The 21,962-nt window shown below is 46.6% G+C and overlaps 1 protein-coding gene and 1 non-coding gene across 2 annotated transcripts; one reads left to right on the top strand and one right to left on the bottom strand.

The window, feature by feature from the left end:
- Positions 1 to 1,819: 1,819 nt before the first annotated feature.
- On the top strand, positions 1,820 to 2,016 carry LOC136511340 (U2 spliceosomal RNA). Its single transcript, XR_010772683.1, has one exon. It is a non-coding gene; the product is annotated as a U2 spliceosomal RNA (small nuclear RNA).
- A 651-nt stretch (positions 2,017 to 2,667) lies between these two features.
- Positions 2,668 to 7,811, bottom strand: LOC136477202 (probable LRR receptor-like serine/threonine-protein kinase At2g16250). The gene is made up of 4 exons (XM_066475290.1): positions 5,669 to 7,811; positions 4,720 to 4,848; positions 4,041 to 4,063; positions 2,668 to 3,906 (listed from the first exon to the last, which is right to left on the bottom strand). The coding sequence occupies exons 1-4, from the start codon at positions 7,294 to 7,296 to the stop codon at positions 3,320 to 3,322; spliced, it is 2,367 nt and encodes a 788-aa protein (XP_066331387.1). The 5' UTR covers positions 7,297 to 7,811; the 3' UTR covers positions 2,668 to 3,319.
- Between the last annotated feature and the right edge of the window lie 14,151 nt (positions 7,812 to 21,962).

The raw sequence follows: 21,962 nt of genomic DNA, 5'->3' as shown, positions 1-21,962 counted from the left end.
CTCATCTTCGACAGCTATTAGAGATTTGGGTTTTCAGGGGGCGAGGAGGGGGAGCTTATGTGGCAAACATGGTGATGACAGGTTGTTGGGTGTTGAGTCAGGGGACAGGAGCTTGGGAATTAGGGTTTGAAGTGAAACATGAGCGACTCTGATGTGGTGACATCATCACCGCACTCATGGTCTCGAATTGGACACCATGCTCGCGTGCATGCGATGCGATGATGGATGTGAGTCTCTTATTGTGCGCGCTCACTCGTTGCTAAAGACTAGCAACAAATGAAATTTATTAGTCATACCAGAAAACTAATCAAGAGAATAAAGTAATCATAGATATTTATTGCCGTTGATGCAAGAAAGAAAAGAGATTAAGAAAATGTCGCCATGCAAAGAACCGAAGATATTTACGAGAGAAAATAAAATTTTAATCGACTATGCAATGAAAGTAGTAGGTTGAAAGAGTTAAATTAAAAACCATCAATTGAAATCTAAATGGCGCACGTGCCCTAAATAAAAATCACGTGGTATACGGCTCATTCCTGTGCATGTACAGCGTCTACGGTGTTGTAGTTGAAGTTGTGTGTTGTGACCATCTGCATCTAAAAAAAACTTGTAGAAAGACTAAATAAATTTCTTTTTTCTTCAAAGAACTATTTTTTCTCTAAATTTTAGTTGGACAACTAGGGTAGTCCACTCCAAACATGTCCTTATTTTTTGACGGCGTAGATGATCAACGCGATGATGATGCCCCAGAAGAGCCAGCCCAACTGCACACGAAAAGTAAAAGCGTGGTGTCAGCTGAGACGGATCGATGTATCAAATGCATGGACGGATCGATCGATCGATGGAGCTAGTACCACATACCGCGCACTTGGCGCACGGGGTGTCCTCGCAGGACGGGTCGTCCGTCGTCGAGGGCGGCGGCACGTCGACTGGCGTTGTCACTGTAGGACCTGCGGCTGCTGCTGCTGGCGGCAGTCGGCCAAGAGAACATCGTCGTGGGGCCGAAGAACATTGGCGGCGCGATATCGTCGGTGTGGGAGTTGTGCGGCGAGACGTCGTCGGTGTGGCAGTGGCGCGCCGGCGGACAGGGGCAGTCATGGTGATGCATATGGCCGCCGGGGATTATTGTACTAGCCGAAGGCGAAGCTGGCCGGGAACGCGGATTTGATCTTCGCGTCGCGTCGGCGGTTTGCTTGGACTCACGTACGTTTGGTTGCACCGTCACCACGTACTGTACTATCTGGAGCCTATGCGAGGTGTACATATCGAACGATGGCTGGCCTGGCGTCGCGAGATCAGATTCCGTGCCGCGCCGCGCCCGGAGCGGTTTCATTCATGCACAATCTGTAATAAATCTAGGAAGTAGATCACAAGTGTCATCAGATACTAAAGAAAGATTTTGTTTCAAATATGAGCGAGGACAAATAACATGCACACATGGAGTCTGAGGCGGACGCACCCTCGACCTGCACCTCTGGGAAACAAAAACAAAGCGGACTACGAGACGCCGTGGTACAAACGTACAATACAGCGCGGCCGTTCTGGGCTTCTGGCGCCGCTGCGGTAGACACGGGCTCGGGAACATGGAGTTAGAGAGGCTCTGCGGACCGGGCTGTCCGGGCCAGCATCGAGGTGCGAGATGCCAATTGCTAGCCCGAAAGGCCCAGGTAATAACCAAACAGAGGCGCAGGCGCTGCGCTGCGCTGTGCTTGACTTGCCTGTGCCGTGCGGTGCTTCAGTTTAGTCCCACCTCGGCCGCCTTGAGCGGGCGGGAGCGGAGGAAGCTTATAAAAGCAGACGCAGGGGACGGTAGCAACTCATACCTTTCTCGGCCTTTTGGCTAAGATCAAGTGTAGTATCTGTTCTTATCAGTTTAATATCTGATACGTGGGCCATGTGTCCACTTCGATATTAAATTAATTTTTTGTGGGGGAGGGTTCACCACAGTGGCTTGCCACCGGAACCCTCGCGTGTCGCTCGGGCGTTGCACTACTGCCCGAGCCTGGCGCACCCCAGCCAAATCAAGATGAAATTTTGTTAGGCCCAACAGCTTGGTCGAAGTGAAATCAGCCTTAGATGTAAGGAATTACAATCAAACTAGTCTTTTATAAATTGAATTGTTTTGTGAACCTGGCCTCAAAAGTGCTTAGGACATTGGACTCCGAATCCAGTACCCCGAGTTCAAATCTCGGTCTCATCCGCTATTTTATTCTCTAGATCGTTTTTTGGCAGTTCTCATCCACTAATATAAAACAGTTCTTATAAAACGAAAACAGAGGGCAGCTGGGTTCGCCAAGTTTCCACGCTTAGGCTTCGACTCCCACTTGTGCATATGGATTTTTTTTAAAGCTACTGTCCATATGGATTTGAGTGGGAACAAGCTGTCTTTTCTCTCCGTGTTTAGTTGCCCAAGCTTTGGACATCAAAAAAGCATGCAGCACTGTAGTGGTACTGTAGTATTTCATTTGTATTTGGTAATAATTGTCTAACCGTTGACTAATTAGGATCAAAACGTTCGTCTTCCCGAAGTACAACCAAACTGTGTAATTAGTTTTTTTTACCTAAATTTAATACTCCATACATGTGTTTAAAGATTTGATGGGATGTGATGTGACGAAGAATCTTGCACTGTGCAAAATTGGTGGAACTTAACAAGGGCCCAGTCCCTCTCAAGTCTCAACACGTATGTATTGGAGCGTTTATTTTTCTCAACCCAAAGAGGCCCTACACCCAAACTGTGAATACAGCACCAGATCTGCTTGGAATTTGAATAAAAGCAAGTGATAGGCCGTCTCGCGGGTAGTGCTGGCTGCCAGGAACTCCTCTCTGTTGTCGCCGATCTCCATAAAGTTCAGATTGCTTGTTTTTTCAGTTTTCAAACTCACCAGAAGCTACAACAGACCATGGAGGTACCATCCATTTCGCCTTCGGTGTTCAAGCTCACCAGATGAAACTGCAGAATGCTCCATCACACTCAATACGCACCGGTGGCTATGCTCAAAAGTTTTCAGCTGCAAAAGTATGATCTCATTCAATCCAATGACCATGACCACCTTTAGAAGAGTTTTGAACCCTAACCTGAAAGTCCACAGCAGGATCAACCACAAAAATTTCAGAAGAGTTTTGAATGGCAAATGGCTCTATCTAAGAATTTTACTGGCTTGCATTTCAAGGATCGCACACCCAGTGCGCCATTTATTCCATTTCAAATGACTGAGATAAGGAAGGAAAGACAAAGAAAAAAGAAAGATCTAACACAACTTTTCACCTAGAGGCATCAAAGAGATGCACACCAAGTATCGCTAATCTGCGGGTACTCCTACACAACAACACTTTCTTCAAACTCTATGGGATCCGGGAATTTTTCCCGTGAAGCCCTCTTGAATGAGAATGAATTCTCTTCGTCCTCGTTGCTTGCCTCGCTTCCCTGAGACTTTGCTGTATTTTTCCGAGCAAGTGCTTGCCCCGACGTTGGCATGACCTCCCAGCTGTAGTACTTGTTTCCATGGAAGGCAAAACGCCAAGAGCCGTGAGATGGGGTACTTCTGAGATGAGATGCGTTGGATTGGAGCTCTTCCTGCTCCCGCACCACCCTTAGTGGGTTCTCCAGTGCTTTCAAGATGTAACGGGCGAGTGGACGCCTAGAGGGCTTTGGATTCAGGCATGTCTTCGCGACGATGGCCACTGCCCATACTTCCTCTAGGTGGTCGTCATCCACAACAAGGGTAGGATCTACAATACCTGAGACACCCTCCTTGTCATTGGCATTGATGTAACCTAATGTTCTTGCTAACCACTCTTCTGAGTCTGCGTCAGTTGAGCCACTCGCACCAAAGTTTCCGGTGATTAGCTCTAGTAGCACCTTCCCAAAACAGTAAACATCGTATGAGCAGGTAGCTGGTGGACCTGTAAAGTGAGAAGCAGATATCATAATATTACAACACAACTTTATTTTGCACACAAACTCTTTTAGTTGCCTGAATGTATATATAGAAATTGCAAATATTGAACAAAAGAGAGCTGATGAGTGCTTTACGCACCTGATATGTTCTTGTCAAGGGATCTGCCAGAAAGAAAAAAATACTACTGTCACCAAACGACCCTCATATATCATATAAATAGAAGTCTCGTAGAGTAGGTGTGTTGCTTGGCAGTACATTTTCTTAGGGGAAATGGTTGAAGTTAACCTACCTTACAGGAACACCGATATATGTTAAGATAGGCAAAAGGCCAGGTGTTTAACCAGGGTGAAGTATCAGTACATTATCCTACCATGAACTCTCTTAATTTTTACAGATGTCTTATCAATGTGAATGTGGTTCAGGGACATAATATTGTAATTTACAAGTGTGATACTAAAAAACTCATTATGAGGATTCTCTAGATAAGAATTAAGCTACACATTCTTGGTGGGAGGAACTTTTGTAGCCACACTGGATTCTAGTTAGAAAATGCAGTACATGCACCTGATAGCACTATAGCCTTGTAGTTGTAGTCTGTTTATGCATTGACCCAAAATTACTTAGCCTGCCTTTTGTGGTAACACACTAATGCAGTTGCCAGGTTAATACCATTTAGGTGATCAGACAGTACTAGTTTTTTCCTTTTAAAAGGAGCATGTTCATTAAATCAGTTCTGGGGGCAAGAATGGTTCTACACCCTAACACCCATGCGGATCTGAGGCCAATAAAAGCATAGAGGATGGTTTAGAAATCTCACCTCGATGATCTTAGAATCCGAGAGAAGAAACTCTGGCTTCCTGCACTTTGTTGAGTGCATATTTCACCCAGACTCCCAAGGCGCACTTCAAAATTGTCGTCAAGAAGCACACTGCTAGCTTGGATATCTCTACATTTACAATGAAGACATAAGTCGGAATAATAATGCATGCACTAACAGTTATCAAGATATCAAGATATCAAAAGAACTTGAACAACTTGCAGATATTCAGAATTGCATGACCAAAACTATATAAAATAGAAAGATAAGGCAACCAAAATGGGAAACTTCAATTAAAAATGACTGCCATCAAGCACACCAAAACTTAAAATTACAAATGTAGAGTTTCTTGGAATGACTGGGGATACCATGAATACACATGTTATAAAAACAATATCTTCAGTACCATGACAGGGACATGACACTTTCACAAAACAATCAATCTATTTCATTGCCAAAATATGTTATGATTTACTGTTGACATGGAACCAATGCATTTAAGCTTTAAATGTATCAAGGTTCGTTTATTTTAGACTTTGAGATTTGATGTCCTCACATGTAAATGAAGGTTCAATGGAAGCCAGCACATGCTATTTTCCTTTAAGCTATGGTTCTTGGAAATACATAGTGTGCCAATTGATGCAGGACCACAAGGGACCATGTAGAGGACCCCCACCAAAATGTGCAACTACTAATTATTTTAAATGTACAAGTACCTTCTACCACTATCCCACTTGTCACCTCTTGTGGAATTTAATTATTTAATAAATAGCAGGAATCTGTTGACCTTAGCTACGTGTAATTTCCACTACCTGTTCCATCATGTTAATTTTGAAAGCAGCCATATACTTTATGCAACAAATTATTTTTTCGAAACTACCATACACCAACTAACAGCTCATGGAATACATTAGCAAATGATTAAACAAGGGAAGATTGCTTAGCATACCTGTGAACCAACGGAGGACTGCATTCGTCATGAAGGAAGCACAAGGCCTCAGCCACACCAATTGCAATCTTTAGCCTCGTTATCCAATCCAATGAGCGCAGACCCTGTTCAACTTCCACTGACTTCTTGTGCAGTGCAGTTGTGAGGTCACCTTTTGCCATGTACTTGTAGACCAGCAATTCCTCCTCATCCTTAGCCAAATGGCCCAGCAATGGAACGATTCTCCCATGGCTATGCTTTGTAAGGAAGCTCAACTCGACCTGACACTTCTTACTGCTCTTCAGATCAATCTTTTTGATGACAACTTGAAATCCGCTGTCCAGGACACCATGGTACATATCACCGGAATGCCCACGCTTGACAAGGTTATCATCCCCAAAGCCCCCGGCAGCATGGTGCAACTGCTCATAGGTGAATTCATCTATGATAACAGGAAAGCCCTTTTGTGAACCACTGGCTCCGGGGGATGCCATGGGTGACATTGTGATGGGATTCACACTACTACTTCTCCGCCCAGACCGAATGCCCTCCTCAGTCTGCTCCACTCCTCTTCCTCTCGGTCTCCTTCCTTTTCTTCTCAACAAGCAAATCACCAGCGCACTAAGGCCAAGTATTACCACAATCGCAGCACCTCCAAGGACCCCGGCCAATACAAACTTCCATTTGCCCCCTCTCTTGCTCGTTGACGGCATCGGCCGCACCTGTGGTGGCCGTGGCTCCGGCAATGGCGATGATGACATGGGGTCCAACGCTAGCCTCACCCCGTTCCTCGTGTAGAACGCCTCACAATCCCCACGGCTGCGCTGGCTTGCTGCACCAGACAAGCAGTTCATTCTGAAATCCGCTACACCATCGGTCCCATTCTGAAACCCAGCTCCAAGCACCTGATCGAAGTAATTGTCCGAGACGTCAACAACCCAGAACCTCTTCCTGAGGGACCCAGTGGCATCACCGATAGCGCCGTACAAGGAATTACCAGAGGCGTTGAACAAAACTCCAGCTCCACCACTGCCAGCGAAGGACACGTTGGGCAGCGCGCCGGTGAGGTTGTTGGCGGAGAGATCGAGAACGCGGAGACCAGGGATTGAGAAGAGCGACGGCGGGATAGAGCCCGAGAGGTTGTTACCGGAGAGAACAAGGGTGGTCAGGTTCCCAGACATCCCGAGATCGGTCGGGAGCTCGCCATTGACGCGTGCGGAGCGGAGGTCAATGACGGCAAGCGACGGCGGCAGGCCGCGGCCGAACCAGGACGGGATCCGGCCGGGGAGCGGGAACCCCGAGGCGTTGAACGCCTCGAGCGCGGTGAGCCGCCGGAGCTGGTCGACGGCGAAGGCCGCGCGCCGGGAGCCCGCGCGGGTGCGGCGGAGCCCGGAGAGGTGGAGCTCCGTGACGCGGCCGGCGCGGCAGGCGACGCCCGACCAGAAGACGCAGGGGTCGGCCCTGTCGGGCCAGTCGCTGGCTCGCACGCCGAGGGACGCGCGCAGGCCGTGGAGCGCCGCGACGTCCTGCCGCGCGAGCGCGAGCGCGGCCTGGGCGCCCGCGTGCAGGTGCGGGTGCAGGTGCAGCAGGAGGAGCACGGCGAGGCAGAAGGCACCCGAGCGGCGGCGGTGGCAGCAGCGAGGAAGCATGGGGTGGTGGTGGCGGGTGAGGGTGAGGGTGAGGCGGAGCGGAGTGGAGCGGTGGGGGTGTGAGCGCGTGCAGCGGGGCGGGGCGTCATGGCGTGGCCATGGCCATGGCAATGGCGATGGCAGCCGAGGTGGTGCGCGCAGGGTGCTCGCTTTTTTGGGTGGCCTGCCTGCCTATTTCGGCCCCCTCGCGGTCGTCGCTGGAGAGGCAGCGAGTTGACCACGGGGAATGCGGGTGCGGGACGAGTGGGAGTGTGGGGTGGCGGGGAGAAGCCCCGCAGCGCCAGCGGCGGATGCATATGCGTGGAGACGTCGCTCACTTCCGCTTCCGCGGGTGGCGGGCCCCGCGCGGCAGTGGCGGCGCGAGTGGATTCTGACCCTGAACGCGATTACGCGAGGGCTTTGTGCCAGCTTTACTACTGTAACTGCACCATGGTTTCGTGCCGCTGACATGTGGGTCTGAAGGCGCGACTCCTTTTCGGCCGTGCGTGTATGGAATGTTCTCGCACGCCCCCCTCACCCCGCGGCATGCTAGCCGACTTATCGGTTAGAATCAATAGTATTTTTTTTTATAACAAAACAATTTTAATTAATTTATCAATCGTCTTTAATATTAGCCGAACATGCCCGGTTTTCACATCTCGCAAAGCAAACCAAACGAAAGGTTGCGTCGCCGTCGGTCCCTGTGCAACAGTGCACAAATGAACAGCGCCGTGTGGGTACAACACAACGTGCATCATGTGTGGACGTGTGGTGTTAGGATTACGCCCTTCTTTTTTCGTGAATAGACTGAAAAATGTTGATTAAGTGGAAGGGCACGGCTTTCTTTATTGGACTGCACAAATACGGTGATGAGTCGTGACTCCAGGCAAGTGTGTTGGGTTTCTGGTTTTGCTTAACTAATACAGTAATCTTTTTGTTCTTCACTTCAGCTCTCCTGACCAACGAGAGCACTGAGAATACTGGAACTTGAAAAATGTCTCGAGTCTCTAGACACTGTACGTCCCTTTTAGGCTTTTACGTCAGAGACGAAAATCTACTCAAATAAATAGAACGAGTCAACCAGTCAAAACTTCTTGTTCGTGAGAAAGTATCGATAAATGACAAAACGCTTGTGGAATAAGTGGAAGAAGAAGCTGACAGACGATGGTCCAGTGCCGTCAGGTTTCTTGCTAATTTCTTCGCTGTTTTCTAGTCTATGCATCGTTTCAGGTACCAGTTGATGCGTGAATGATTTGATGCGTCGTGTCGGCGAATGATCCATGCTGCCGACTGGCCGCCCGCCGGGTCCAAGTCTCCGGTGTGTCGTTTGGGTCTTGTAGAACGATGGCTGATGACGACTGGTTATTCCAGATTGTGACAAGCTAGGTGTCACTAGGAAAGTCCAGTCATGCGTGCTGTCGACGAGATGAGTTTATATTAAACTAGCCAAGTTCAGGTTCCAAATTAACTCTAAGTGGTCTCAAATTCACATTATTAGAAGATGCCACACGTTCAAAGTTGGTCCACATTAGAATTCAATCCTCTGTCCTCGGCAAAACTGATAATCATACGGAGTAGTAGGCAATTCTAGACTGCATGTGAGCATGTCACTTCTTCCCTGAATGCGCCTGTCCCGTTCAACAAATATACTCGAGCCGATCAAATGCTCTCGAAAAGAAGTTCCTATGTTCAAAATTATAAATTATTTTGATTTTTCTAAGTATGTAACAAGTTACTATACATCTACATATTGTTGACGTCGGATTGATCCCAGATCACACACTAGCCAGGGCTAGATCGTCCGGGCCACCACGGACTGAAGACGCAGCGAGGATATCAGACTTTCGCGGTGAAGAATAGAGAGGCTTACAAGCAAACCACTAAAGAATAACCAACGTGCTTGCGTGATGAAGAACACGTTAGTTTTCAAGCAAATTAGCAAAGAAACCATCGAAGATCTCACCCGGAAGAGACCATGTCGGAGCAAGGACGTCGCCGGGCTGCCCTAGGTCGGCCGGCGAGCCTAGGACGCTATTCTTGATCGTCGGATCAAGCTAAGGGATGAACAACATAGGGGTGCAAAAGAGTGTAAAAGGATGTTTGTAGATTGATTTTTGACGATGGGATAGTTGGGAATTCAATTGGCCATGATCCTCTCATATATTTAAAGGAGGTGGTCTTATCCCAGTAGAAAATAAGTCCAAATCACAATCTCCAAGTTTCCCACGACCAAAAAACGATTTGGAAACAACCCGAGTCGGTTTCCAGCACGGGTAATTCATAATTATTTCTCTAAACAAAGCGATCCATATATGTTTTTCGATCAGCGCGACGGGAGGAACACAATGGTGCAGTCCATTCTTACATTTGAGCAACATGAGAAAGTCGGCTTAACCGACCTAGGGAGCCGGCTAAGCCGACTCTAGCTGGTTCAGCCTCACGGAAAGCCATTTTCTTCGTCCGGGGCTCCAAATGCGATGAACCAAGTATTCTTTCTGATCGTCTTGACGATAGAAACATGATGGTGGAGTCCATTATACACTTGGACAATTTTGAGTGTCAACACATACATAAAAAGAATGTTATATATCCAAGTAAAGCTAATAAACGGCCAATAATTTAAGGAGGAGAGAGTGGTTCAGTGGAATTGGGGGAGTCAGACTGAGAAATGATTAAAAAATAGTTAGGATCCGTTTGGAATGCATGAATTTTATAGGATTCGTAAAAAAAATCATATGAAAACCATAGAAAACAGAAAACTTCTCACGTTCCCGGGGGGGGGGGGGGGGGGTGCATTAGTGGCTGAAAATTCCGATCATTGACTGACAGGAAAGCACCCAAACAGCACTCTGAATTTTATTATCTCAGGGTAGAGCTGATCTGATCGAACTTGAGCCCGTAGAGGAAGAGGTAGAGCTGCACCATATCGACGATATGGGTACGGGTACCGCTACCGCAGCAGCAGCAGTCCAGCACGTCACGTCGCGGCGGCTCCGATACGCACCATCGAGCCAATCACTCAATCGGTAGTGCATGCAGTCCGGCGCGGGTTCCCTTTCAGATCAGCCGACTACAGTGTAGATGTGATGGCCTGTGGCCTGTGGGCGTCGTGGGTTAGTCAAGCACTCAAGCTTAGCCGTGCGCGACGCCTATCTTGCTCTGAGTTGCCTGTCGCCGCTGGCGGATCCAGAAAATATTTTAGGAGGGACTGAATAATACTGCTGCTCGATCTTAAGTCTCAGCCCCCTACATTATAGAACTTTGCCTAAAAATTTATAGGTGCTCTACAGCAATTTGCACTGCTTCGGTTTGGGTAGGGAGGGCTTGAGCGCCCCCCCCCCCACCCACTGCTGGATCCGCCCCTGCCTGTCACGTCTTGTTCGGTTGGCTTATAAGCCGTATTTTTTCAATCAATGAATAATATTTTTCTCTCATAATAAATCAGTCAATAGTACTTTTAGCCATGCCTTACCCGCCAACAGGCCAACGTTCGTTCTGTCTGCTCGTTCAGTCGTTCTAAGCTAATCACGCGTTCTCTTCTCAGGTGCTCGGACGATTGCCCTTTTTCAGCGCGGCGAGATGCTCCGTTCCCAATCGCGATGGCGCGCGAGGATGATGCTCGCGGGACCAGTTTGGGCGATACGCACGGACGTTTGGGCGCCCGGCGGCCTGCGTACACGTACGAGCCCATGCGGTGGAACAGCGTTTCTGCGGGCATCGTAGTGTGTCGGTTTGGTTGCTCGCATGAGCAGCATCCTACACCGTGGAATGGAATGGGTGTATATAAAATCTTATATAGAAAAAATGTGTTATAATTTAAAATACAGGAAGTACTCTCTAGAATTAATATGAAAAATAAAATATAAATAGAACATTAGATTCTGTACTATGGGCAAGTCTTGTCTATAATCATGCATGTGTTTCTGTCGCCGCAAGCATGCATTCAGGCAAGTGGAAACAGTACCTGTCCAACTGTGGACGTGATTGATGATTTAGCCATTTTGTACCAAAAAAAAATACAGGTGGATAAGCGAGCAGTGCCCTTCCGACACGACGAGTGATCAAGAATCAAACATGCCCTTGACCGGTGGTGAAGAATTGCAAGCTTGTTTTTTTTTTTTAGGGTTCCTCCCGCCGATATTCTTTCCGTGGATACTAGATCCCGTCAGCAGCAAGTTACTCTTGTGGTCTTCAAAGCCATGTTTGACGAAGATGTTTGTAGCTGTTTCTTTTTTTACCGTCTATTCAATGCGATTTTCAAGCTCCGACAAACAGTTGATGATTGAAGGAACAAGACGACCGATTTGTTTTTTTTTATGTACCCTTATTTTTTAAAGATCGTTTTATGTCTTATTATCCCTCTTCTGTAATAGTCTTTGTTTTCCTCAATATATATCAGATATGAGACATTTTTGTGTGTGTCCTTGTCAAAAAAAAACAGGCCCTTAACCTATGCGCTCTACTGCGCTGAGCTTTTTTTCCCCCCGATGAAGGACTGTGCTGGGTTTTGATATTTCTTTGGGAATGAGAAATTAGCACGAGTTGTGAAATGCATCCCGAGAAAAAGGCCTAGGAATTTTCACCTTCTTTCATTTTCTTTTGGAGGCCCAGTAAGGTGAGCCCGCCAAGAGTTTTTGGACCTTCCGTTGCCCGCAGCCTGCTGGGCGTGAGCGCCGTGGAGGAAACGGAATAACGGATCCCAACTCCCAAGCAGTGAAGAAGAGGAGCGCGAGGACAGACGGTGATGACTGATGAGCTGGGCTGTGGGCTCTAGTCTGGCGTTTCTCCGAACACAAGCAACGTTGGATGACACAGCAAGCAAAGGTGGACAGGAGTAGGCTCGCTGCTCAGCGCCGGAGAGCCGCGTCCAAACACGGTGTAAGAGCTGTTGGACCGCTTGATGTACATGTTTGGTACATCTTCGAAGCAAGAAACCCTGCTATACCTTCCTTACCGTACCGCGCGCGCGTCCGGCCCGATCCGATGCCGGCACGCAGAGGTGTATCTTGCTCGCACGTACCCAGCTTAACGGCCTCGTTTTATTAGCTCGATCGTAGGAATACTGTACGTACGTGCGTTGCGTCCTTGGTCCGCGCTCGCTTGCATGCCACGCTTCCGCTTCAATAGCCGCCGGCGGCCGGCGGCTTCGATCGGGCAAGGACAGCCGGCGGGGCATACTCGGCCTCGGCCCTCGGCGTAAATGCAAACGATGTTAGGATAATAGGCAATTTACATGTTATTTTTATTCCATAAATTAACAGTATGATGATGACATATAAAGAATTATTAATCATTGAAATCATGATATCGATTATATTCATGATAAAACTACATGCTAGATCATATATCCTGTGAAACATATGAAGATCATGAAACATAACAAAGAGAAACACATGGAAAAATATATATTTCATATCTGCAACAAGCATAAAGCTACATACGAAACAACATGACTATAAACGGGAAATACATATGTAGAGCATATATCTAGCAGAAACAGACATAAGATATCTTATGAACTGACATGACTGAACATATGAAACAAACTGATGAACTACTGAAACATGTAGAACGTAAAACAGAGAGAAGATGAAACGATCGTACCCTCCCATCCGCAATTCCGAAGTTCCAGCAACTTCCCTCGACATGCCGTAGGAGAAGAAGGTGTTCCCTCCGTCAGAGATCGGGAAGAAGACGACGTATGGTGACTGGTGACGGCGGCTCTTCGGGCAGTCGCGTAGACGCTCCCCAAAAACCTAATTGCCGATCCCCCGTGCAAGGTCCCGAACGACAAGGGCTGCCTGCCTCACCACGCCCCGCCCCGCCCCGAGCCCGAGCCCGGCCCGGCCGGCGGCGGCGGCGGCGCGCGCGCGTGTGGCACGCTTTTGTCCGTTTCTCAACTTCTCAAATTAAACGGATTAATTCCAATCATTTAAGTTGAGTCAACGTCCTTTTAACTTCCAATCCGGTACAAATAATAATACCCACAATTACAAGCCATAGAGTTATTGATTTATTAAATATATAAATGGGCCTAGCCCATAATAAATCCAACAATCCCCACCAAACTCTAGGATTTGTAACTGTATAATTCCAGAATCATAATTCTTTGATATACCAGTGTTTCGATGGAGACTGTTAAGTTAAACATCCACCTAGAACAAGAGTTTCACTCAGTCACAACTGAACAATGGACTATGCCTTGAATTGACAGTTTTGTGTGAGGTGAGATTCACTCAAATCCTTCGCTGGTACTAGGTTGCAACAAGCATCCCCCGCTGTTTGAAGCATATAAGTCACACTTCTATGCCTTTCATGAGTGTTTAGGGATAACCCAGGTCCCATAGACTGTGACCAGTAGTCTGACTCATATAGGTGTACTTCTCAAAAGATGTTCTGTAGGACAACATCTCATCTTTATAAGACTCTCGAAATACATTAAGGTAAATACCATCCTGTTTTATAGAAAGAAAGATATGCATCAGAGATAGGTTCGTAGGGAACTTTCCTCTCAATCTACTTATAGCTTGTTTCACCACTCTACTTCACGGGATCTCCGATCACATAGAGCAGGTTACCACTACAGTAGACTTTCACGTGGGTCTCATACCCATCTCTCTCGATGCACTTTCTATCACATTTCATGACAGTCCCTTAGTGAATTGATCTGCCAGATTATTCGACGTGTGAACATAGTCCAACGTTATAACTCCGGAGGTTTTCAACTTTCTGACAGTCTTTAATCTTCTTTTAACATGCCTTGTGGACTTCATGTTATTCCTGAAACTGTTGACCTTTGTGATCACAGTCTGGTTGTCACAGTTCATTGAAATAGCCGGTATCGGTTTTTCAACTACCGGTAAATCCAACAGGAAATCACGAAGCCATTCGGCCTCAGCTCCAGCAGTGTCCAATGCAGCGAGTTCTGCTTCCATTGTAGACTTCGTTAAGATAGTCTGCTTGTAAGACTTCCAGGAAACAGCTCCACCTCCAAGCAGAAACACATATCCGCTCGTGGCATAAAGCTCATCAGCATCAGAAATCCAGTTGGCATCACAATAGCCTTCCAGCACTTTTAGATGTCCAGTATAATGAATACCATAAGTCATAGTACCTTTCAGATAATGCAACACTCTCTCAAGAGCACGCCAGTGATCATCTCCCGGGTTTGACACAAACCGGCTCAGCTTGCTCACAGCATATGAGATGTCAGGCCTTGTCGCACTTGCAAGGTACATGAGTGAGCCAATGATCTGGGAGTATGTCAGTTGATCCCTTGCTATTCTTCGATTTTTCCTTAATAGCACGCTAGGATCATAAGGCGTGGGAGCAGGATCACAGTCACTAAAACCAAAGCGACTTAATACCTTTTCCACATAGTGGGATTGTAACAGAGTTACCCCACCATCACCTTCTCTGATAAGCTTGATGTTTAAAATAACATTAGCTTCTCCCAAATCTTTCATTTCAAAATTGCTCGATAGAAGTTTCTTTACTTCCTTAATCACATTGAGATTTGATCCAAAGATCAGGATGTCATCAACATATAGGCACAGCATAACAGCTTCACCCCCACCATATCGATAATACACACACGTGTCAGCTTCATTCACAGAGAAACCATTAGATGTTAAAGTATTATCAAACCTTTCATGCCATTGCTTAGGTGCTTGTTTTAGGCCATATAATGATTTTAACAACCTGCACACCTTGTTCTCTTGACCATCCGTAATGAACTCTTCTGGCTGATCCATATAGATCTCCTCTTCTAACTCTCCATTCAGGAAAGCTATCTTAACATCTATCTAATGAATGATAAGACCATAAGAGGCAGACACGACAATTAAGGTGCGAATTGTAGTCAATCGAGCAACTGGTGAATAGGTGTCAAAGAAATCTTCACCCTCTTTTTGGGTATATCCTTTGGCCACAAGCCTTGCCTTGTACCTCTCAATTGTTCCATCAGGCCTAAGTTTTTTCTTGAAAATCCACTTGCAACCTATAGGTTGACACCCATAAGGACGGTCAACGACCTCCCAAGTTCCATTAGACATAATAGAATCCATCTCACTCCTTACTGCTTCCTTCCACAAGTCAGCATCAGGAGAAGAATATGCCTCTCTAATGGTGGTTGGTATGTCCTTCCCAAGGTACACTAAATAGTCATCACCAAAGAATTTTGCAACCCTCTGTCTCTTACTCTTTCGAGTGACTATAGTGTCATTCTCCTTAGGGATGTGTACATAAGATTTTTCAGCATGATCTATTGGAATAGACAGTTCGTGTTTATGGGGAATTATAGTCTCATGACTTGTTTCACTAGGTGTATTCTTTATTGGGAATTCATTCTTAAAGAATGTAGCGTCTCTAGATTCTATGATTGTATCAACATACATATCAGGAACTTCAGATTTTATAATTAAGAACCTATACCCAATGCTGTGAAAGGCATAGCCAAGGAAAATACAATTAATAGTTTTAGGCTCAAGTTTACGCTTTTTGTTGATTGGCACATTTACTTTAGCCAAGCAACCCCAAGTGCGTAAATATGAGAGATTTAATCTTCTCTTTTCCCATTTCTCAAATGGTGTGATCTCTTTGTTCTTTGTTGGAACTCTGTTCAGGACATGACATGCTGTCAAAATCGCCTCACCCCACCATTCCTTGGATAATCCCGCTGTACTCAACATGGCATTCACTAACTCTGTTAGAGTGCGGTTTTTCCTTTCAGCAATCCCATTGGATTGTGGTGAGAATGGCGGTGTCCTCTCATGAACAATATCATGTTCCACACAGAACTCATCGAAAACATTAGAGAAATATTCTCCACCTCGATCGGACCTTAACCGCTTTATTTTTCTCTCAAGTTGGTTCTCAACTTCAGCTTTATAGGTCTTAAAATAATTAAACGCTTCATCTTTTGTTTTTAAGAGATACACATAGCAAAACCTGGTGGAGTCATCTATAAACGTGAGGAAGTATCTTTTACTGCCTTTAGTCAAAATTCCATTCATTTCGCACAAATCAGAATGGACAAGTTCTAGAGGTGCTAAATTCCTCGCCTCAGCAGCCTTGTGAGGCTTGCGGGGTTGTTTTGATTCAACACATACATGGCACTTAGACTTTTTGAACAAATTGAATTTAGGAATTAAATTTAGATTTGCTAACCGCATAAGACAGCCAAAACTTGCATGACAGAAACATGAATGCCATAAATCCGACTCATCAGAAATGTTAACATAATTTACCATTTTATTACACACATCATGCAGTGATAAGCGGAACAAGCCTCCGCAATCATATCCTTTACCAACAAAAGAACCATGTTTCGACACAACACATTTATTCGACTCTAGAACAATTTTGTGGCCATCTCGACATAGCATAGACGCACTAACAAGATTCTTCTTGATGGAGGGCACATGCTGCACGCTCTTCAATGGCACCGTCTTTCCTGAACTAAACTTCAGAATGACCGTACCAACACCAAGAACATGAGCACGCGACCCATTTCCCATCAACAAGGCGCCAGACCTCTCGACCTGGTAGGAAGAAAACAAAGAAACATCAGCACACACATGAATATTTGCACCACTATCCATCCACCACTCAGGTGAATTACATACTGAAAGAACAAATGGTAAAGAATTATCATACCCAGATGCTCCTTCTCCAGTATCAGTAGTGACAACATTTGCTGATTTCTTTTCCTGCTTGAACTTGCGCTCAGGGCACTCACTTGCCCAGTGCTGTTCACTGCCACAAATAAAGCAACCTCCATCTCTCTTGTTGTTGTTCTTCTTTTTAAACTGTGCTGTTTGAACAGGCTTAGTTGTGTTCTCTTACTTGTTCTAGTTTTTCTTCTTTTTATACTTGCGGAATCCAGAGTTTCTCTTCTGTACCACATTAGCAGTAGAGATCTCAACACTCTTTCTATTGTCTTTTGCTCTCGCTCTCTCCTCAACATCAAGAGTACCAATGAGCTCTTCAACATTGAACTCCTGTCTCTTATGTTTGAGTGAGGTAGCAAAGTTCTTCCAAGAAGGTGGTAACTTGGCGATTATACCGCCAGCCACAAACTTGTTAGGTAAGACACATGGAAAGAGCTCAAGTTCCTTAGCTAGTGCCTGAATCTCATGAGCCTGTTCCACTACAGATCGGTTCTCAACCATCTTGTAGTCATACAGCTGCTCCATGAGGTACAGCTCGCTACCAGCATCGGTAACTCTAAACTTTCCCACAAGTGCATCCCACAGCCTTTCCCTGTAGGAAGGATGATATAGCTTTTCTGAAATTTTGGATCAAGTGCGCTAATCACTGAACCTCGAAAGAGGTTGTCATCAGCCTTAAACTTAGCCTCATCCTCAGGAGGCAAGTTAGCAGGTTTGCCCTTAGAGATATGATAACATGACATTGCAGTGAGCCACAATTCCATCTTAGCTCTCCAAATCAAGAAGTTTTTACCATCAAAAGGATCAGGCTTTAACACAACAGCAAAACCTCTGACAGAAAAATGCCTAAAATTAGGTTGTTGGATTGTTAGGATAATAGGCAATTTCCATGTCATTTTAATTCCATAAATTAACAGCATGATGATGACATATAAAGAATTATTAATCATTGAAATCATGATATCGATTATATCCACGATAAAACTACATGCTAGATCATATATCCTGTGAAACATATAAAGATCATGAAACATAACAAAGAGAAACACATGGAAAGATATATATTTCATATCTGCAACAAGCATAAAGCTACATACGAAACAACAGGACTGTAAACGGGAAACACATACGTAGAGCATATATCTAGCAGGAACAGACATAAGATATCTTATGAACTGACATGACTGAACATATGAAACAAACTGATGAACTACTGAAACATGTAGAACGTAAAATAGAGAGAAGATGAAACGATCATATCCTCCCATCCGCAATTCCGAAGTTCCAGCAACTTCCCTCGACATGCCGTAGGAGAAGAAGGTGTTCCCTCCGTCAGAGATCGGGAAGAAGACGACGTATGGTGACGGCGGCTCTTCGGGTAGTCGCGTAGACGCTCCCCAAAAACCTAATTGTCGATCCCAAGCCATCAAGCAACTGAATCAATCTTCCAGAATGCGTGTGTTCTCTCTTTAACTGGAGTTGGAAGACTCGCAGAGAAAACAGAGAGGCATGCGCAGGGAAGACAGAGAGACCCCGGGAGATCAGGAGTCAGGCCGGCTTTTAGTTGAAAACTCCCATGGTTAGTGGGTGCTAAAAAGTTAACACGCCACGCCTGCCACGGCCCGGGCCCGGCCGTCGGCGGCGCGCGCGCGTGTGACACGCCTTTGTCCGTTTCTCAACTTCTCAAATTAAACGGATTAATTCTAATCATTTAAGTTGAGTCAACGTCCTTTTAACTTTCAATCCGATATAAATAATAATACCCACAATTACAAGCCATAGAATTATTAATTTATTAAATATATAAATGGGCCTAGCCCATAATAAATCCAACAAACGAAACGGGCACCCAAATCCCAGAGGCCCCTCGAGCCGCCGGCCGCCGTGCAGGAGACCCCTGGGGTGACGAGAACGAGCGCGCTGCCGCTGCGGCGGCGCCTGGTGCCTGGCCGCGCGGACGGGACTTGTGGTGCCAACCCCCTCGCGGGAGCTGCGGGGCGACAGGCAACGACTGGCTGGGCCGTGCGGACGTGCGGTGGGCGGGATGGACCGTGAGTCCGTGACGCTGTCCGGAGGCCGGGCTGGCCTCGGAAATCCTGGGTCGATCGTGCACGGCGGCCCAACTGCCGGATCCCGAATGGCAGAGAAGAGGGCGGAATCATTCTTGTGCCGGTGGCCGGTGGGTATCGTATCGGCGGAATCCGAGTGAGATCGCCGTGGGCGTACGGTCGCCATAACAAAACCTGAGAAAATTGCTAGCAAGATCCCAATCGAGCCACTGGGCGATGCCGGTTGCCGGGTGCCCCCGTGTCCAACTCACCGGATGTACCTTCTCGCGCAAACGGGGCCAGGCGGTGGCAGCACGAGCACAGGCACACCGCGCGCATCTGCTGCCGTGCTGATCTCGGCAGGTCAAGTTGCTCCATTTGTTTATTCGCCCGGGGACGATCCTGTCGCGCGCTTGCTCCCGCGGTGCTGTCCTCCTGTCATGTGCTCTCGCCCTCGCCGGCTCAGCGCTCGCTAGTACTCCTACCGCTACCAAGAGCCTCCGGGCCGTCCCGGTTCGCCGCCGCCTCCTCCCGTGACCGGAGTAACGCACCTCAGGCACGACACGGCCGCAGGTCGGCGCCCGTGAGTTGACGGATGCCAGCCAGGAAGAGGGAGGGCTCTTTGTGACCTGTCCCCGGCGGATTGCGTGGCGGGTGGCGGATCAGCCGGTAACCACGCAGGCAGAGGCAGGCACGGAAAACAGGCGTGCGCGATGCTTTACTGCCGCCGCTCAGCGCCTCACCACGGGACGGCGACGAATGAAGAAAGAATCTGGGCATCCGACCGTGCCCCCCACCGCGGTGCGCCGACAAACATGGATCATGGATATGTGGATGTGCCCGTACGCTACGTACACCGTCGCGGTCGCGGCGGCGGCAGGCAGTAAAATATGAGTAGTGTAGCGGTGGGCAGAAAGCGGCGGCGTCCGCTAGATTCCATTCCAGCACCGCTGCCACCGGCGTCATGATTCGGCTGTGATTAGATGAGCCCGGCGTGGGCGAAACTCGAAAGCTCTGTGGCGATGATTGTTTTTTGTTGGGCCTGTTGGCTGTGACTAGAGGGAGCGCACGGCTCGTTAGCTCGCTCCTGGACTCGCGTCTCTCTTCGCAGTCGCGCTCTATCCATCTACCTTTGCCGCTGCCGAGGTATGTGCAATGTTTCAAGTGTATGTTGCAAATGTTTTATCTATTCGAGACGAATGTTGCAAGTATTTTGTCTAGATGTTGCTAAAGTAGATATGGATGTTGCATATACATGCATGTTGCAAGCATATATTTTAAGTGTTTTCAGGTGTTTCGTACGTATGCTTGCAAGTGTTTCATCTAGATGTAAGGATGTTGCATATATTTGTATTGGTTTTCAAATATTTTTTAGCCATTTTCGCAAGTGATTCGGATGCTTATTTTAAATGTCTTCTTTTGTATGTTATAACTGTTATATTTAGATGTTTTAAAAGTAGATCGGATAGATGTGCGTGAGAAACACCCGACAGGAGGATGACGTCTGGAATGGCACGGGCCCACTCCAGTGCACTCTCTCACGAGCCCGATGTGCGGGCAGCGTCCGGATTAGACGTTCCTGTGCTAAGTCCGAACCCAAAAAGTGGGTGGACGTGCTCGCCTTGCTGTTGGCTCCAAGCACATTTGACTTCGAATTTCGCTGTGGCTGCCAGCTCTGTTGACGCCTTCATCGTCTGAATTCTGAAAACACGAACATGATTGACTACGGTCCAGTTTGTAGTTTGGACGCTTAAGGTGGTGTTTAAATTCAGGGAGTAAAGTTTAGATATGTCATATCGGGTGTTATGTGGGAACGTCGCATGAGGTGTTTGGATATTAATAAAAAAATAAATTACAGAATCTGTCAGTAATCCGCGAGACGAATCTATTAAGCTAATTAATTCATCATTAGCATAGGTTCACTGTAGCACCACATTGTCGAATCATGGACTAATTAAGCTTAAAAATTCGTGTCACAAATTAATCGTAATCTGTGCAATTAGTTATTTTTTAGTCTATATTTAATAGTCCATGTATGTGTCAGACATCCGATGTAATATGAAGTAAATTTTAGGGGGAGAGAAAAAAAAGGCCTAACTTTTCTTCGCGGGTGTTTTCAAAAAGGATTTGATCATCAGTAGTTCAAGTTCAAATTCAGAGGGCGGGCAACCGGGCAGGTACAGCGCGCTGGGGCATCGGCTAGCTCATCAAGTGGGCCGGAACAGAGAGTGCACGTGTACTGCACAGTTGCATCGCCTCGTCACCAGAAAAAGGTTCGTGTTAGGTGCACTATAATGCAATGCAACATTCCTCTATTCAAAATAAACTACCGCGAGGAGAGATAGTATCAGGTAATTGACCGACTGGCTGCTGGTTAAAAAATAATTTCAAAATGCTCGTATAAAAAAAACAAATTGACTTACTCGCTTTTGATCATTTTTACAGGCCACACGATGACACGAACATAGTAATTTCTTCGGCTAATCAGTAGCAATTACAGTTACAGCCTCCTCGCTGAGATCCACGAAATCAGCGTAGGCGTACCGCTTCGCAGCTGCAGTACTGGAAGGCAGTTTAAAAAGCGAGATGGACAAGGTAATCAACACTTAATAAGAATATTTCTAAAAAAAACACTTAATAAGAGTAAATAAAATTAGCAGATGCACGATGGATTGCTGGTGAGGTGGTGCACCGTCATCTCTGAACATTCAGCCTGTTCAGCTGGGCTTATACGATCGTGAATTATAAGTTGAAACAATATTTTTCTCTCGCATTAAACCAGTCAGCGGTAAATAATCCACGATCGTTCTTAACAAAAACGAGCGGGCTGATTTTCGTCGAGCAGCAGCCAATCAGCGCCTGCACCGCAGAGTGTTAAAGTGTGTACGGATGGACGCAACTACACTGCACTAGTATAATGTCCGTGCTAACGCTACGGTTTTAATCTTGTGATGCTCATAATTATAAC

This window comes from Miscanthus floridulus, chromosome 1, assembly GCF_019320115.1.
Source record: "Miscanthus floridulus cultivar M001 chromosome 1, ASM1932011v1, whole genome shotgun sequence".
NCBI classification, from domain to species: domain Eukaryota; kingdom Viridiplantae; phylum Streptophyta; class Magnoliopsida; order Poales; family Poaceae; genus Miscanthus; species Miscanthus floridulus.
Note: the sequence above shows the minus strand (reverse complement) of the source record. Positions and strands in the feature narration are given on the sequence as shown.

What these genes read in the sequence shown, in the direction of transcription:
- LOC136477202 (XM_066475290.1), bottom strand. Translation starts at nt 7,296, where the DNA reads ATGCTTCCTCGCTGCTGCCACCGCCGCCGCTCGGGTGCCTTCTGCCTC. An exon ending in AGTCCTCCGTTGGTTCACAG is followed by an intron (nt 4,849 to 5,668) that starts GTATGCTAAGCA and finishes TTGTAAATGTAG; the next exon opens with AGATATCCAAGCTAGCAGTG. An exon ending in CGGATTCTAAGATCATCGAG is followed by an intron (nt 4,064 to 4,719) that starts GTGAGATTTCTA and finishes TCTTTCTGGCAG; the next exon opens with ATCCCTTGACAAGAACATAT.